At 43.5% G+C, this 15,964-nt stretch overlaps 1 protein-coding gene across 1 annotated transcript in view; it reads right to left on the reverse strand.

Annotated features, from left to right (window-relative positions):
• TRPM7 (transient receptor potential cation channel subfamily M member 7) overlaps nt 1–14,919 on the reverse strand; it is a 150,775-nt gene extending 135,856 nt beyond the window's left edge. The window contains exon 1 of the mRNA XM_056572202.1: nt 14,684–14,919. Coding sequence (XP_056428177.1) covers nt 14,684–14,686 — 3 coding nt within the window. The 5' untranslated portion in view covers nt 14,687–14,919. The remainder of the gene's footprint in view (nt 1–14,683) is intronic.
• Between the last annotated feature and the right edge of the window lie 1,045 nt (nt 14,920–15,964).

The following is a 15,964-nucleotide window of genomic DNA, read 5'->3' on the forward strand; positions in this document are numbered from 1 at the left end:
AGGCCATATTAGCCTTTTAGACCAATAAACGCCCCATGTAATAGGACCCTTAGTCAAAAAAAGAAACAGCTCAGCACAAGAAGGAAAGGAACATTCACTAACATTTCCTTAGGCAAAAGTTCTTTTATGACCAGAAACAGATCTAGAACAAAACAGCTAAGACTTTTCACACAGCATTTTGCAGTTCCAGAGAAGCCATACATCAAAGAGGACTCCTGACATTTTCTTCTCTATGCTGCTCCATGTTAATATGCATATTCTCTGATATACTTCTCACTTTCGTTGTACTAGAAGTATTGTCTTAATTAAAAAAAAAAAAAAAAAACTCTTGACAAGCTTTTGGTCCCTGTAAACTGATGGGTGTCTATGGATACATTTACTGTATGCACTGGGAGAATTCCTAACATGTATGGAAAATGTGGTGTGAAAAGAGCTTTATATGAGAAGAGAACAGGGACAGGTGACCCAGCAGTCAGGAACCTTCTCTGATGATTTCACTAAACAACAGTGACCTGTGGAGAAAATGTTTGACCCAGGATAAAAAAAAAAAAATTAAAATTACATTAAAATAGGTTCTAAGCCTTTAGTTTAAATGGGCACAGTCATCTCAAACAACTTTCCTCCATTTAACAGCCTGTGTGATTCCTAACATATTTGCAGATCAATGTATTAAAAAACTACTCCTTGCTCAAGTCTCTGCAATCTGTTGTACACTGCCTGTTGTCAGGGTAAATTGTCTCTAGTAACAGCTAGATCAGGACAAATTACAGGAAGTGGTTGCAGGGCTTAGTAGGTGCAGGAGAGAATGTTAGAAAGCCTCAAAAAGCATGGGCTGTGGACCAGCAAGCTGATAAGGACTGTCCTTTAAAGCTACACCAAGCCTTTCCTCTCATCTCTTACCAACTATAAAGCTCTTGACAGCTGCCCCAAAAAATCTGTGTACCTACAGCTGTATGTCCACAGTGCTGCAGTGTGATCTTCCCTCCTGCCCAGCAGCAGTTCAGTGCTAAGTATAACCCCTTCCTTGCTTTGATCTTGCCATTTCCCTCACATGGCACCATGCAAACCCAGTGCATCAGTAAGGCCCAGTTAATTTTACATGGCACTCAGCTTAAAGCAGCCTCCCATTGAACTTTAGTGGGATTCTTCTGCTTAGTTTACATGTCGAACATTCTGTAGGGCAATTTTCGGCGAGAAATTGGAATCTTTCAGCAGAATCCGGCAGAGAAGTTTGTTTTTCAATGGATGACACATATCTGTGGCAAACTGTCACAGACATTAGCACTGGTTCGGGAGCATCATGAACAGCAAGCATCCAAAGTGAAAATTCAGCAAGAGAAATTCTAATTAAATTTCCAGTGTGAACATAGTATGTGAAGGGAGAAGGAGTTAGGCTATGTTCACACTACAGAAATTCAGCTAGGTACTTCCTCACACTCCTTCTCCCTCCACATATCTATAAAAGAGTGTACTGACAAACCAGAACAGTGCCAGCCTGTCCAGTCCAGTGCATTTCCAGCACTATGTTAAAGCATAGCAAAGAGGAGTATGTGCTTTGATTGACCAGACACATAAAGAAAGTCCATGTAGGTGTAATACTGGCAAACAGCACTGCTCTAGTCCCAACCCTTGGAAAGGAGAGAATAAGAAATAGCTGTGTACCATGGGGAGGAAAGGGGTGTTTGGTCTCAGGGGCTCAATAACCACAGTGAGCACTAAAATCACCTTGTTCCCACTATGAAGGGTTAATCTAACAAAACCAGGCAGGCTTATAAAAATCTTTTGAAAAGATTTATTATTTTGACATTTACAACTTTTGGAGATTGTCTAAAACAACTTCAACATATTTAATTGTCAAACATTTCAGCTCTATTTCTAATGGGACACAGGAAATACCATATTTAACGGCATTAACAACCAAAGATTTGGGTTCAATGGTATCAAGTCAGAGTAAACTATTTGTTTCTTATTTCTTATGACTTAGTAAAGCAGTGACCAGTCACTCCCATTTGTGGACCAGACATCACTTGAGAACCTGCATTCCAACTGCAATGCAAACAAAAGCCCCCAGGCTACATGTTAATGCTATTACCTGAACGACTGTACATTATTTGTACCTTCCAGGTGTAGTCAAACCTAAGTATTATCTCCTAGGCCAGTGTTTTCCAACCAGGGTGCCTCCAGCTGTTGCAAAACTGCAACTCTCAGCATGCTGGGAGTCGTAGTTTTGCAACAGCTGGGGACATCCTGGTTGGAAAACACTGGCCTAGGACCAACATGTTCAGCTGTGAGAGGCCTCTAGCAACATAAACTATGCCAGGGGAGATAAGAAATAGGACTGCACTATAGCAAAACACAGAGCCGGAGAGGTTTAAGCATGTCCCCTGTGGGAACATACAAGACTCAGAGCCATTATCTCTCATCCGCACAGAATGTGATACCACAGGACAGCCGAGTGCTCAGGGAAGATAAAATATGGCTATATATTATATATATATATATATATATATATATATATATATATATATATATATATATATAACACTTAGATCCTTTGCAAAGCCATCTCCATCAGTTATTAAAGAACACAATACAGGTTGTCAAATGGGCTTCCTGCCAGTTTTGAAGCATTCACAGGTTTGGTTGGTGTGGAATTAGAATGATACCTACTGTGGGGCAAAAAAGTATTTAATCAGCCACCAATTGTGTAAGTTCTCCCACTTAAAAAGATAAAAGAGGCCTGTAATATTCATCATACATATACCTCAACTATGAGAGACATAATGAGAAAAAAAAAATCCATGAAATCACATTGTCTGATTTTTAAAGAATGTATTTGCAAATTATGGTGGAAAATAAGTATTTGGTCAATAACAAAAGTTCATCTCAATACTTTGTTATATACCCTTTGTTGGCAATGACAGAGGTCAAACGTTTTCTGTAAGTCTTCATGTTTTGGGGCTGTCTCTGTGCAACATGGATTTTCAACTCCTTCCAAAGGTTTTCTATGGGGTTGTGATCTGAAGACTAGCTAGGCCACTCCGGGACCATGAAATGCTTCTTACGAAGCCACTCCTTCGTTGCCCAGGCGGTGTGTTTAGGATCATGGTCATGCTGAAAGACCCAGCCACGTTTCATCTTCAATGCCCTTGCTGATGGAAGGAGGTTTTCACTCAAAATCTCACGATACACGGCCCCATTCCTTCTTTCCTTTCGACGGATCAGTCGTCCTGGTCCCTTTGCAGAAAAAACGCCCCAAATCATGATGTTTCCACCCCCATGCTTCACAGTAAGTATGGTGTTCTTTGGATGCAACTCAGCATTCTCTTTCCTCAAACACGACGAGTTGAGTTTTTACTAAAAAGTTCTACATTGGTTTCATCTGACTATATGACATTCTCCCAATCCTCTTCTGGATCATCCAAATGCTCTCTAGCAAACTTCAGACAGGCCCAGACAAGTACTGTCTTAAGCAGGGGAACACGTCTGGCACTGCATGATTTGAGTCCCTGGTGGCGTAGTGTGTTACTGATAGTAGCCTTTGTTACATTGTTCCCAGCTCTCACTAGGTCCCCCCCGTGTGGTTCTGGAATTTTTGCTCACCCTTCTTGTGATCATTTCAACACCACGAGGGAATAAGTTGCATGGAGCCCCAGATAGAGGGAGATTATCAGTGATCTTGTAGGTCTTCCATTTTCTAATAATTGCTCCCACTGTTTATTTCTTCACACCCAGCTGCTTGCCTATTGCAGATTCGGTCTTCCCAGCCTGGTGCAGGTCTACAATTTTGTTTCTGGTGTCCTTCGACAGCTCTTTGGTCTTGGCCAGTGAAGTTTGGAGTGTGACTGTTTGAGCTTGTGGACAGGTGTCTTTTATACTGATAAGTTCAAACAGGGGACATTATATACAGGTAACAAGTGGAGGAAGTAGTTACAGGTCTGTGAGAGTCAGATATCTTGCTTGTTTGTAGGTGACCAAATACTTATTTTACCGAGGAATTTACCAATTAATTCATTAGAATTCCTGTATTCTTTTCCCCCTCTCTGTCTCTCATAGTTGAGGTATACCTATGATGAAAATTACAGGCCTCCCTCATCTTTTTAAGCGGGAGAACTTGCACAATTGGTGGCTGACTAAATACTTTTTTGCCCCACTGTATATGATAAAACAAAGGTCCAGACCACACCTGTATTTGTCAAAAGAAAAAAAAAAAAAAAAAAACAAGACAGCGCAGAAGGCTGTACAATTTTGCCAGGTAAAGTGCTGGACACAGTACGGAAAACCTGATGGCCCCAATGATGTCAATGGGATCCATTAGGTTCTTTGTGGCACATTGGGCACAATTCTGGCATGAAATTGATCCAAAAAAACATTTTCTATTTCGACTGTCCCCCGCGATCAGGCATCTTATCCCCTATCCTTTGGATAGGGGATAATATGTCTTAGCACCGGAGTACCCCTTTAAAAGTACTAAAAGATTACAGAAGACAAAACCTGAAGTAATGTAGACAGAGTGCAGGAGAGAAAAACATCATATTGCATATATGTCCAATCCCTGTAGTTATTGAGGCCATGCAGTATAAAAGAACATCAAGCACAGGCTTTTAGTTTATTGATTGAATGGCTTAGCTGACTTTTGCTACTACTTTCTCTTTATAACCTGCCATGACGTATACTTTCAGCACTGTAGCAGCAAATGTAAGAGACAAAGGATTTTAAAAGCTCTAACTAGAAAAAAAAAAAAAAATTTAAGTGCAGTTATAAAGAGACTTGTGGTGTTATCATACAGGTATATGGGAGGAAAACAATACAGATTTCTATAAACCTTACAATCATTGCAGTGTTCTCACACCATAATGTATGTGATGATGTCACGATTATGTCATCAAGAGTGGCCAAACATCATGAGACCCTGGTGGTCCCTTGAAGTCTACAGCAGTGATGAGTCCAGTAGAGAGAGGATAAAAACATGGCATACAGCGAAGTTAGATGACATGTCCTTCCTAGGGACGATACATGTTCAAGCAGCAATACACCCAGAGACTGGAGGGAAACCAATAAGTTTGGCATTGGAAAAATGATTGGAAAACTGTTCAAACATTTTACATTTTATTTAAAATTTTTAAACCTAATTTAATTTTTTTATAATTTTTTTTTTTTAACTTGAATGTAAATTAACATGGGACTATTTTTTTTTTTTTTTTTTAACTGCAGCATTTTTAGGTGTCTCCTCCTCCCAAGACCCAAGTGCTTCTTCAACAAGGGGTTTCCACAGAAGCAACTCTAAAAAATAAAAAATAAACTATTCCTAGAATATATGCTTTAAAAAAATAAATAAAATGGCAGCACCATCACAGTATAAAGTGTATGCACCAGCACAAGATGCTATAAATAACTGGTCTCAAACATGCAGCTGGTGCCAAACTACAAGTGTCAAAGCACACTGCGAGTTGTGGTTGTGTTTGTAACCGTGGAAGACAACCACTCTGAATGGCAGCTACTTTACCTACTGGCTCCAAATGTGTTATAAGGGAAATGTACAGCCGGTTTACCGGAACTAAACCCAATACACAGGGTTATAGTGTGGATGAACCGGATTACAATGAGGTATCACTTACTTGCGGTCTGGTTCCAGAGATACCCACTGTATTAGCTGTCATTGCTAATCTAGAAATAGCCAGCTTTGAGCAATGGGGGCAGGACCCAGCATGCCCAGCTTCAATGCCTCTATCCCCACTGCACTGATATGCCCACCCACCTTATGAATATTCCCCCATGTGAGCACGAGCTGGGTGAAAATCGAGCCGAGAGGATGGAGGCAGGGAAGCTGGCCATTTCCAGATTAGCAATGCCGGTGTGAAGTACAGACTTGCACCACATGCAATTTTGCGTTGGCCCCTTCCCTTCAGCTGTCCGGAGATTTCCGAACCTACAGCGAGGGGAGGGGGAAGGCAGAGCTGTGCAGGACGCAAATCTGCACCTCCCTCAGGAGGAGGGACGTAAATTCTTACTGCCGCGCTCCTGGACGTAGATTTTTCATGCACCTCCCTCAGGAGGAGAGGGATTCCACAGCGCTGCTTGCACAGACCCCTGGACATAGATGTTCACAGCTGTCAAAATCTACACCCAGGAGCGGGGCTGAGAGAATCTACGTCCTCCTGAGAGAGGGGCAAGGAGGGAACTGTGTACACGGCTGAGGGAGGTGCAGAACAGTGTCCTGCTGAGCTCTGCCTTCCCAAACCCAAAATTGCATGGGGTGCAGTTCTGCACCTCCCACCGGCTAATTCAACCTCGTTGTAGTCCAGTTAACCCGCAGTAAAACCTGTGTATTTGGTTTAGTGTGAATGAACCCGCTGTCAGATTCATTTTAAAGCCAAAACTGAAAACTTCAAAGTTCCTCAATTGCAGCAGCGCCATTTTCACTTCAAATCTTAGCTGCTTGTGCTGTAGACCTTTCCTCCTTCCTAAAACTGGTCCGATATTTAAGGCAGCTGTTGGCCTGAATGTTTGTTTATCTGACCTCTACATCTCTCAATAAACGCACCATGACGTACATTTACGCGCCGACATGATCGCGAGCACCACATGGCCTGATATCAGCAGCCAGGGACCCGCCGGTAATGGAGGACATCCGCGATTGCGCGGATGTCCGCCATTAACCCCTCCGATGCCATGATCAATACAGATCACGGCATCTGCAGCATTGCGGTAGTTTGAATGGATGATCGGATCGCCCGCAGCGCTGCCGCGGGGATCCGATCATCCAGCATGGCGGCCGGAGGTCCCCTCACCTTGCTCCGGCCTTCTCCCGGGGTCTTCTGCTCTGGTCTACTCGATCTCAGACCAGAGCAGAAGATCACCGATAATACTGAGCAGTGCTGTGTCCTATACATAGCACTGCACAGTATTAGCAATCAACTGATTGCAATGAATAGTCCCCTATGGGGACATAAGTGTAAAAAAAAAAAAAAAGTAAAAAAATTTTGAAAAATCCCCTCCCCCAATAAAAAGTTAAACATCCGTTTTTCCCCATTTTACCCCCAAAAAAGCGTTAAAAAAAATTATACACTAAATTGGTATCGCCGCGTGCGTAAAAGTATGAACTATTAAAATATATTGTTAATTATCCCGTACGGTGAACGGCGTAAACGTAAAAAATAAAAATAAAAAAAGTCCAAAATTGTTGCTTTTTTGCCACATTTTATGATTAAAAAAATGAATAAAAAGTAAAACCTAAGCAAAAGTGGTACTGATAAAAACTACAGATCATGGCGCAAAAAATGAGCCCTCATATCGCCCCATATACGGAAAAATTAGAAAGTTATAGGTGGTCAAAATGGGGCAATTTCAAACATACTAATTTTGTTAAAATGGTTTGCGATTTTTTTTAAGCTGTACAATTATAGAAAAGCATATAACATGGGTATCATTTTAATCATATTGACCCACATAATAAAGAAAACATGTCATTTTTACCGGAAAGTGTACAGCGTGAAAACAAAACCTTCCAAAATTTGCTAAATTGTGGTTTTCTTTTCAATTTTCCCACATAAATAATATTTGTTTGGTTGCGCCGTACATTTTATGGTAAAATAAGTGATGTCATTACAAAGTACAATTGGTGACGCAAAAAACAAGCCCTCATATGGGTCTGTGGATGGAAGTATAAGAGAGTTATGATTTTTAGAAGGCGAGGAGGAAAAAACGAAACTGCAAAAATAAAATTGGTCTGGTCCTTAAGGCCAAAATGGTCCTTAAGGGGTTAAGAGGAACGTCTAAACTGTGAGTGATACTTTTCTAAATAGAACCGCACTTGCCTGAATTCCACGCAACAAGCTATTTGCTATATGTTTGCATTATGGTACCACTTCATCATGGTGTATGATCATTTATTATCAATGTTCACTAAGTAACAAATACAATGAAGGTGCACAGCCACGGTGTCGCATCTAAGAGAAAGAAAAAAAACTCAGTGGGAACATATCCTTCAGTGCACATGCAACATAAAAAAATAGTACTAAACCAACAACAGCAACATCAGAAAAGGCTGTATGTCTGGTAACTTTCTGTCATCTTTAAAAATTACCTGTCACCAAATAAACTGTTCTAAACTAACTCGGGCTATGTTCCCTAATTACTCCTAACACTCATTAAAAAAAAAATGTCAGAGCTTTCAAAAGCTGTGTATCATACCTTTATTCTTGCTCATTTCTCAGCAGGAGAAAGTGGGTGTTTCCCAGCAGGCATGACATCACTGAAGCCTGCTGGGGGACCACTTCCACCCTAATCGCAGTGCTGTGATGAATAGAAGACCTCAGGCTCTGTGCATGTTTCAATCTGTGTTGCTATTAGTAAGGCTCTCCTGCAGCTTTCAGTCTGTGCAGCTTTCTGTGAGAATCTGTGGATCTTTCACTTTCCGTGCAGCTGTCAATCAAGCTCAGTGCAAAGAAATACTTCCTGAGTTTGGTCTCCTGCCAGACTCTATTAATTCGGGCAGGGAACAGAACAGAGCCACCTAGTGGCCGTTTTTTATATTACATTTTAAACCTAATTTTTGTTGATAATTTTAAAAGCAAGTGAATGGGAAAGTGTCTACTAATTACACAAGGAACACTATATTAAAATTGGCAAACCAAAAAATGTAGGTGTAGTGGCTGCCTGGTCCTTGGGATTTATCAAGCACTGTCCTAAGGCAAAAGCCACCTGCTAAGACTTGCCTAGCCCCAGCCACCTGTGTTGCCAAAGCTGACTTGTTTTCCAACCAGTGTATCTCCATCTCTTGCAAAACTACAACACCCAGCATGCCCGGACAGCCAAAGGCTGTCCGGGCATGCTGGAAGTTGTAGTTTTGCAACAGCTGGAGACACACTGGTTGGAAAACAAGTCAGCTTAGGCAAGACAAGAAGATAGAAAGACAATATGATGCCACAGTGACGATGATTTTACAGAGAAAACCTTTTTAAGTGACAAATCCTCCCAGTGACGTTAAATGGGTACTCCGGAGGACAAAAATGTTTGTTTTCAAATCAACTGGTGCCAGGAAGTTCTACAAATTTGTAAATTACTTCTATTAAAAATCTTAAAAGGAGAACTCCTGCCAAAACTAACTTATCCCCTATCCCTGCGGTCGGACCCCCCGCGATCTCTGGAACAGGACCCCGGCTGTCAGTGAGGAGTGTGTGTCGTCTACCGCTCCATTTATTTCTATGGAAGCGCTGGAGATGCCCAAGTGCTATACTGGGATCTTTTCGGCAATCCCATAGAAATAAAAGGAGCGTGTGCCGTCTGCAGCACTAGCTCCTCACTAAGAACTGGGTCCTGTTCCCGAGGCTGCAGTGGGTTCCAGCAGCCAGACACCCTCCCCCCCCCCCCTTCAATCAGCTGTGGATAGGGGATAAGTTCGTTTTGGCTGGAGTTCTCCTTTAAGCCTTCCAGTACATATCAGCTGCTGTATGCTCCAGAGGAAGTTGTGTAGTTCTTTCCAGTCTGACCACAGTGCTCTCTGCTGCCACCTCTTTCCATGTCAGAAACTGTCCAGAGCAGGAGAAAATCCCCATAGCAAACATCTCCTGCTCCGGACAGTTTCTGACATAAACAGAGGTGTCAGCAGAGCGCACTGTGGTCAGACTGGAAAGAACTACACAACTTCCTCAGCAGATGATAAGTACTGGAATGATTAAGGGGGATATTTATCAAAACGTGTCCAGAGGAAAAAAAAAAGTTACTGAGTTGCCCATAGCAACCAATCAGATTGCTTCTTTCATTTTTCACAGACGTTTTGAAAGAAGCGACCTGATTGGTTGCTATGGGCAACTCAGCAACTTTTTCTATTGACAGGTTTTGATACATCTCCCCCTAAGATTTAAGTGATATACAAATCTGTCTAATTTTGTGGTACCAGTTGATTTGAAAACCCTTATTTCTTGCTCCGAAGTACCCCTTTAAACAGGTTCTCTTCTTGTCTCTAAGGCAGTGTTTCCCAAGCAGGGTGCCTCCAGCTGTTGCAAAACTACAACTCCCAGCATGCCCGGACAGCCGTTGGCTGTCCGGGCATGCTGGGAATTGTAGTTTTGCAACAGCTGGAGGCACCCTGGTTGGGAAACACAGCTCACTATCAAAAGTGTCCTGCACCAATACGTTCATATCTCAACACTCCTAAAAATAAAGTACCTGTGCAGGTCAAGTCCAAAAGGACAGCAGGGAACATTGGCGCCGAGGACTAGAAGATAAAACAGCAGCCGTCACGCATCACAGCAAATACACACATCCATGCCAAGAATGCCCAAACCCATCCGTCTCTGCTAACCTGACCCACACCCGCATATCAATCCCTCCCAGTTGACAAGCGGAGGGCATTTCATCTAAACGCAAATAAGTGCCATAAGTCGCGGTATTAATGATACGCCGTGTCCCCAGCCCCTACAGAAAGAAGAGCCCTCTGCAACATCCCGGGACAATAAAGCACTTGTCAGTCCTAATCCCTAAAGTCTGCTCTAAGCACAGGTACTTTATAGTCGCCAAGGAAAACATCAACCCCAGGAGGTGAAGCGACGTGCATTAACCCTTCACAGCGTCAGGCAGATCTAACCCCCGATAACAGACAGCGCCTCGGTGGACGTTGCGACACTGCTTACAGGAAAAGCCATTACACATGTGGACTTTATGTCCTACACTAACTGGAGTTAACCCTCTTATAACCTACATGTGTAGCGTGTGAGCAGGGAGGGAAGTTTTCAGCATAGCCGATAGGAGTTGCTACCCCCATTCACAGGAGGAATTCAGGAATGACCGGCTACGAGTCAGACATGCCCCTTCATGTACCGTACTGCACCATGTGTACAATGCTAACCCCCACCCTGAATAGGCCAGCATCCCTTCTATATATAACCACTGAGGGGGGAGCGTTATCAAAACCTGACCGGAGGAAAAGTTGCATAGTTGCCCATAGCAACCAATCAGATCGCTTCTTTCATTTTTCGGAGGCCTTTTCAAAAATGAAAGAAGCGATCTGATTGGTTGCTATGGGCAACTCAGCAACTTTTCCTCTGGACAGGTTTTGATAAATCTCCCCCTGAATGTTAAACATATTTAACATTCACCCATGAAATGACTCCTAATGCTACACAGATCAGCAAATAGAAGCCAGGTTCCACACACAAGGATATCTTCAGGATTTCTATTAGACATGTAGCATTCATATAAACCAGCAACCCTACCCGAGGAGCATATAGGAGCCGAGTGACTGTGTAAAAGACCTTGAGATTTACTAACGTTAAAGGGGTACTCCGCTGGAAAACATTTTTTTTTTTTTTTTTTTTTCTTTTTAAATCAACTGGTGCCAGGAAAGTAAACAGATTTGTAAATGACTTCTATTTAAAAATCTTAATCCTTCCAGTACTTATCAGCTGCTGTATGCTTCACAGGAAGATCTTTTCCTTTTTGAATTTCCTTTCTGTTTGACCACAGTGCTCTCTGCTGACACCTCTGTCCATAGCAGGAGAGGTTTGCTATGGGGATTTGCTCCTACTCTGGACAATTCCTAAAATGGACAGAGGTGTCAGCAGAGAGTGGTCAGAGGGGTCAGACAGAAAGGAAATTAAAAAAGAAACTAACTTCCTGTGGAACATACAGCAGCTGATAAGTACTGGAAGGATTAAGATGTTTAAATAGAAGTAATTTACAAATTTCTTTAACTTTCTGGCACCAGTTAATTATAAAAAAAAAAAAAAAAAAAAAAAAAAAAAAAAATTTCCAGTGGAGTACCCCTTTAAAGAGATTTACCCAACTTATCCAGGCCTTGAGATTTACTTAAGTTAAAGTTATAATGGGAGATTTAGCAAAACCTGTCCAGAGGAAAAGTTGCCCATAGCAACCAATCAGATCACTTCTTTGATTTTTCAGAGGCCTTGTTAAAAATGAAAGAAGCGATCTGATTGGTTGCTATGGGCAACTTTTCCTATGGATAGGGTTTGAATCTGGACAGTTTCGAAATCCCAAAGAGATTTACCCAACTTATCCAGGTTTGTATATCTAGCCCAGTGTTGTAGTTATGCAACAGCTGGAGGCACACTAGGTGGGAAACACTAAGTTAGGCAACAAGCTACTGCAGTGTTTCTACACCAGCGTACCTCCAGCTGTTGCAAAACTACAGCTACAGCATCCACGGTCTGCCAGTGCATGCGAGGGGTGGTAGTTCTGCAACAGCTGGAGGCACACTGGTTGGGAAAGACTGGGCTAGCCTAGTCCAGAGTTCAGGGGGCTGTAGTCACCCGCTCAGTCCAATCTGTGACATCACTGCAATGGCAAGGGACTACTGAGCTGTTACTGAGCCTCTCTCAAGGGTGCACCCCTATGTCTTTTTAAGATGAGCGGTTTACAGCACTACACAAGTGATCCTTCTGACATCTTGCCAGACTTGTATCTAACGCATCTGGGGTAATGCTAAGAGCAGCCATGGGGCTTTAAATTCCTTATGGTACCTTTGGGGAGGGGTCAAGAGGACACAGGCGCCACCTAGGTGCCCCCTTCTTTCTTAACAGATGTCATAGAGCAGTGTTTCCCAACCAGGATGCCTCCAGCTGTTGCAAAACTACAACACCCAGTATGCTCGGACAGCCAACGAGCAACAGCTGGAGGCACCCTGGTTGGGAAACACTATCAGAGATACAGTGCTCGTATACACATAGGGGGAGATTTATCAAAATCCTGTGCAGAGGAAGAGTGGTGCAGTTGCCCATAGCAACAAACCAGATCGCTTTGAAGTCTGTGAAAAATGAAAGAAGCGATCTGATTGGTTGCTGTGGGCAACTGCACCACTCTTAATAAATCTCCCCCCATAGCTTCTACAAGGAGGGGTTCACACCATAGGCTTATATTAAGGAATTATTTCTTTAATGATGCCATGTTCTTTTATAGCAGTCTCCAACCTGCAGAACTACATCACCCAACATGTCCCGTACAAACCATTAAAAGGGTTGTCCTGGATTGCAAAAATTCGGCTTCTTTCTTGCAGAAACAGCACCACTCCTGTCCACAGGCTGCATCTGGTATAGCAGCTGGGCTGCACTGAAGTGAATGGAAATTGAGCTGCAGTACTACTACTCCACTGTGGACAGCGTTTCTTAAAGGGGTACACAGGAAAACTTTTTTATTACGTTTTTTTAAATCATCTGGTGCCAGAAAGTTAAACAGATTTGTAAATTACTTCTATTAAAAAAATCTTAATCCTTCCATTACTCATTAGTAGAGATGAGCGAACTTACAGTAAATTTGATTCGTCACGAACTTCTCGGCTCGGCAGTTGATTTATCCTGCATAAATTAGTTCAGCCTTCAGGCGCTCCAGTGGGCTGTAAAAGGTGGATACAGTCCTAGGAAAGAGTCTCCTAGGACTGTATCCACCTTTTCCAGCCCACCGGAGCACCTGAAAGCTGAACTAATTTATGCAGGAAAAGTAATCAACTGCCGAGCCGAGAAGTTCGTGACGAATCAAATTTACTGTAAGTTCGCTCATCTCTACTTATTAGCTGCTGAATACTAAAGAGGAAATTATTTTCTTTTTGGAACACCGTGCTCTCTGCTGACATCATGACCACAGTGCTCTCTGCTGACATCTCTGTCCATTTTCGGAACTGTCCAGAGCAGCATATGTTTTCTATGGGGATTTTCTCCTATTCTGGACAGTTGCTAAAATGGACAAAGATGTCAGCAGAGAGCACTGTGCTCGTGATGTCAGCAGAAAGCTCTGTGTTCCTAAAAAAAATAAAAAAAAAAAGAATTACCTCTGTAGTATTCAGCAGCTAATAAGTACTGGAAGGATTAAGATTTTTTTTAATACAAGTCATTTACAAATCTTTTTAACTTTTTGGCACCAGTTGATTAAAAAAATAAAAATAATTTTCCACCGGAGTACCGCTTTAAAATATATATGTCTTATTTTGGTATTAATCTGACACGGATCTGTCATCAGGTCACCGCTGGTAAAGTAACGCACATCACTATAGGATCTGCTAGGTGATATATCCCATAATACTTCCGTCCGTTATAGAGAACAGCATGACCTTAGCAGCGTTTTCAAAACAATGTGTCTCCAGCTGTTGCAAAACTACAACTCCCAGCATGCCCGGACAGCCGTTGGCTGTCCGGGCATGCTGGGAGTTGTAGTTTTGGAACAGCTGGAGTTCACAGATAAGAGAACACTGGTCTAGAGCAAAGATCCCCAACCTGCGGCTTTCCAACTACAACTCCCAGCATGCCCTGACACTGCTGTAGAATATTATAACTTAGTGGGTTGCACAAGACCTTGGAGCCACCAATGTCCCCCCTTGATATGTCAGATGGTATAACCCAAGGATGAGCACATGCTCCATCCACCACAGAGGAGACATTCTCTGCCTTCATGGGGACACGACTATAGCAGGAAGTGTCAGGTCTGGGGGGGTTCATAGAGAAGCTGTCGTGACAATGTATCAGTCTCATGGGCGATCAGTGAGCACATGACAAGTCCTCAGGGTGAGAACAGTCTCTGAGGAGTAGACGCAGCGCTGTGTGCACGGAGGTCAGTGGGGAGAATACACATAAGTGTCGCCTCCTAGCGGCGCTGTCACACTACCCCCCTGCCCCACACCATAGCCCGGTATCACGCCGGCCGGCCGGCGCCCCGGGGCCTGCACGGAGCTGCCTACCATTCTCTTCACCGTGAAGTGTCAGGCAGGCCTCCTCCGGGACGTTCAGCCATCTATCGGAGATGTCTCGTGTGGGGAAGGATCCCTTGGCCGATCGAAGAGCGCGCCCAGCAGCCGTCTCAGCTCCGGACCCAGCGGAGGATGAGTCTTTCATAATGGAGCTACCACTCCGGACTGACTGAGGAGGAGGACGGCGAGCTCTCGGCTGTCAGTCACGTGTCCGCGTGACGTCAGGCGTCGGAGGAATGCGCAGCGTGCGGTGAGCGGATCACAAGGCGGGAGGGGCGAGCGAGGTGGAATGTCCCCCCCGCCCAGTTAGGGGAGGGGCCATGAAGGGTTGTGGGCGTGGCGAGCGAGGAGTAGGAGGAGCAGTAAGGCTAGTAGAAGATTTTGTGTTGATTATCACTGTTTTTGTGTAGGTTTTGCCAAAAAAGAAAAAAAAAAAAATTGTTGGAAATTTGTAACCAACCAGAGAAGAAACCAGGAAGTGATCCGATACATGGAGGAGAAGAATGCTGTGGGGATGTACTTACTTTACTTAAAGTGGAGCTAAACCCATAGCCCATTATTTCCCTCTTATTAACCTATTTAATGATCTAAATGTCCTTTATTAGCTATATACTGCAGTTTCCACGCTTTGGTGGTCACATGCAGGGAGTGAGGGAATGACATCATCCAGCCATCCACTCTGTCTCTGTCCAAATTCCTCTCTGAAAGCAGTCCCCACCCGCTTGAGAGACACAGGTCATGTGATTTCTGCCCCCCCCCTGCACTGATGACTCGTTCTCTCTTTAGTGCTGAGAATTGGGAGGTGTGTGCGGCCTCAGCATATCACATATTGAACGTTTAAGCACTTAACCCCTTAACGACGCCGGACGTAAGTGTACGTCCTGGTGAGCTGGTACTAAACGCACCAGGACGTACGTTTACGTCCTATACATAACCACGAGCATCGGAGCGATGCTCGGGTCATGCGCGGATGTCCGCCATTAACCCCTCAGATGCCGTGATTAATACAGATCACGGGATCTGCAGCATTGCGGTCACTAAAATGGATGATCGGATCGCCCGCAGCGCTGCCGCGTCGATCCGATCGTCCAGAAAGGAAGACGGATGTCCCCTCACCTGCCTCCGCTACATTCCACGGGTCTTCTGCTCTGGTCTTCGATCGAGCAGACCAGAGCAGAGTATCACCAATAATACTGATCAGTGCTATGTCCTATGCATAGCACTGAACAGTATTAGAAATCAAATGATTGCTATAAATAGTCCCCTATGGGG

The sequence above is a fragment of the Hyla sarda genome, chromosome 4, assembly GCF_029499605.1.
Source record: "Hyla sarda isolate aHylSar1 chromosome 4, aHylSar1.hap1, whole genome shotgun sequence".
Lineage (NCBI taxonomy): Eukaryota > Metazoa > Chordata > Amphibia > Anura > Hylidae > Hyla > Hyla sarda.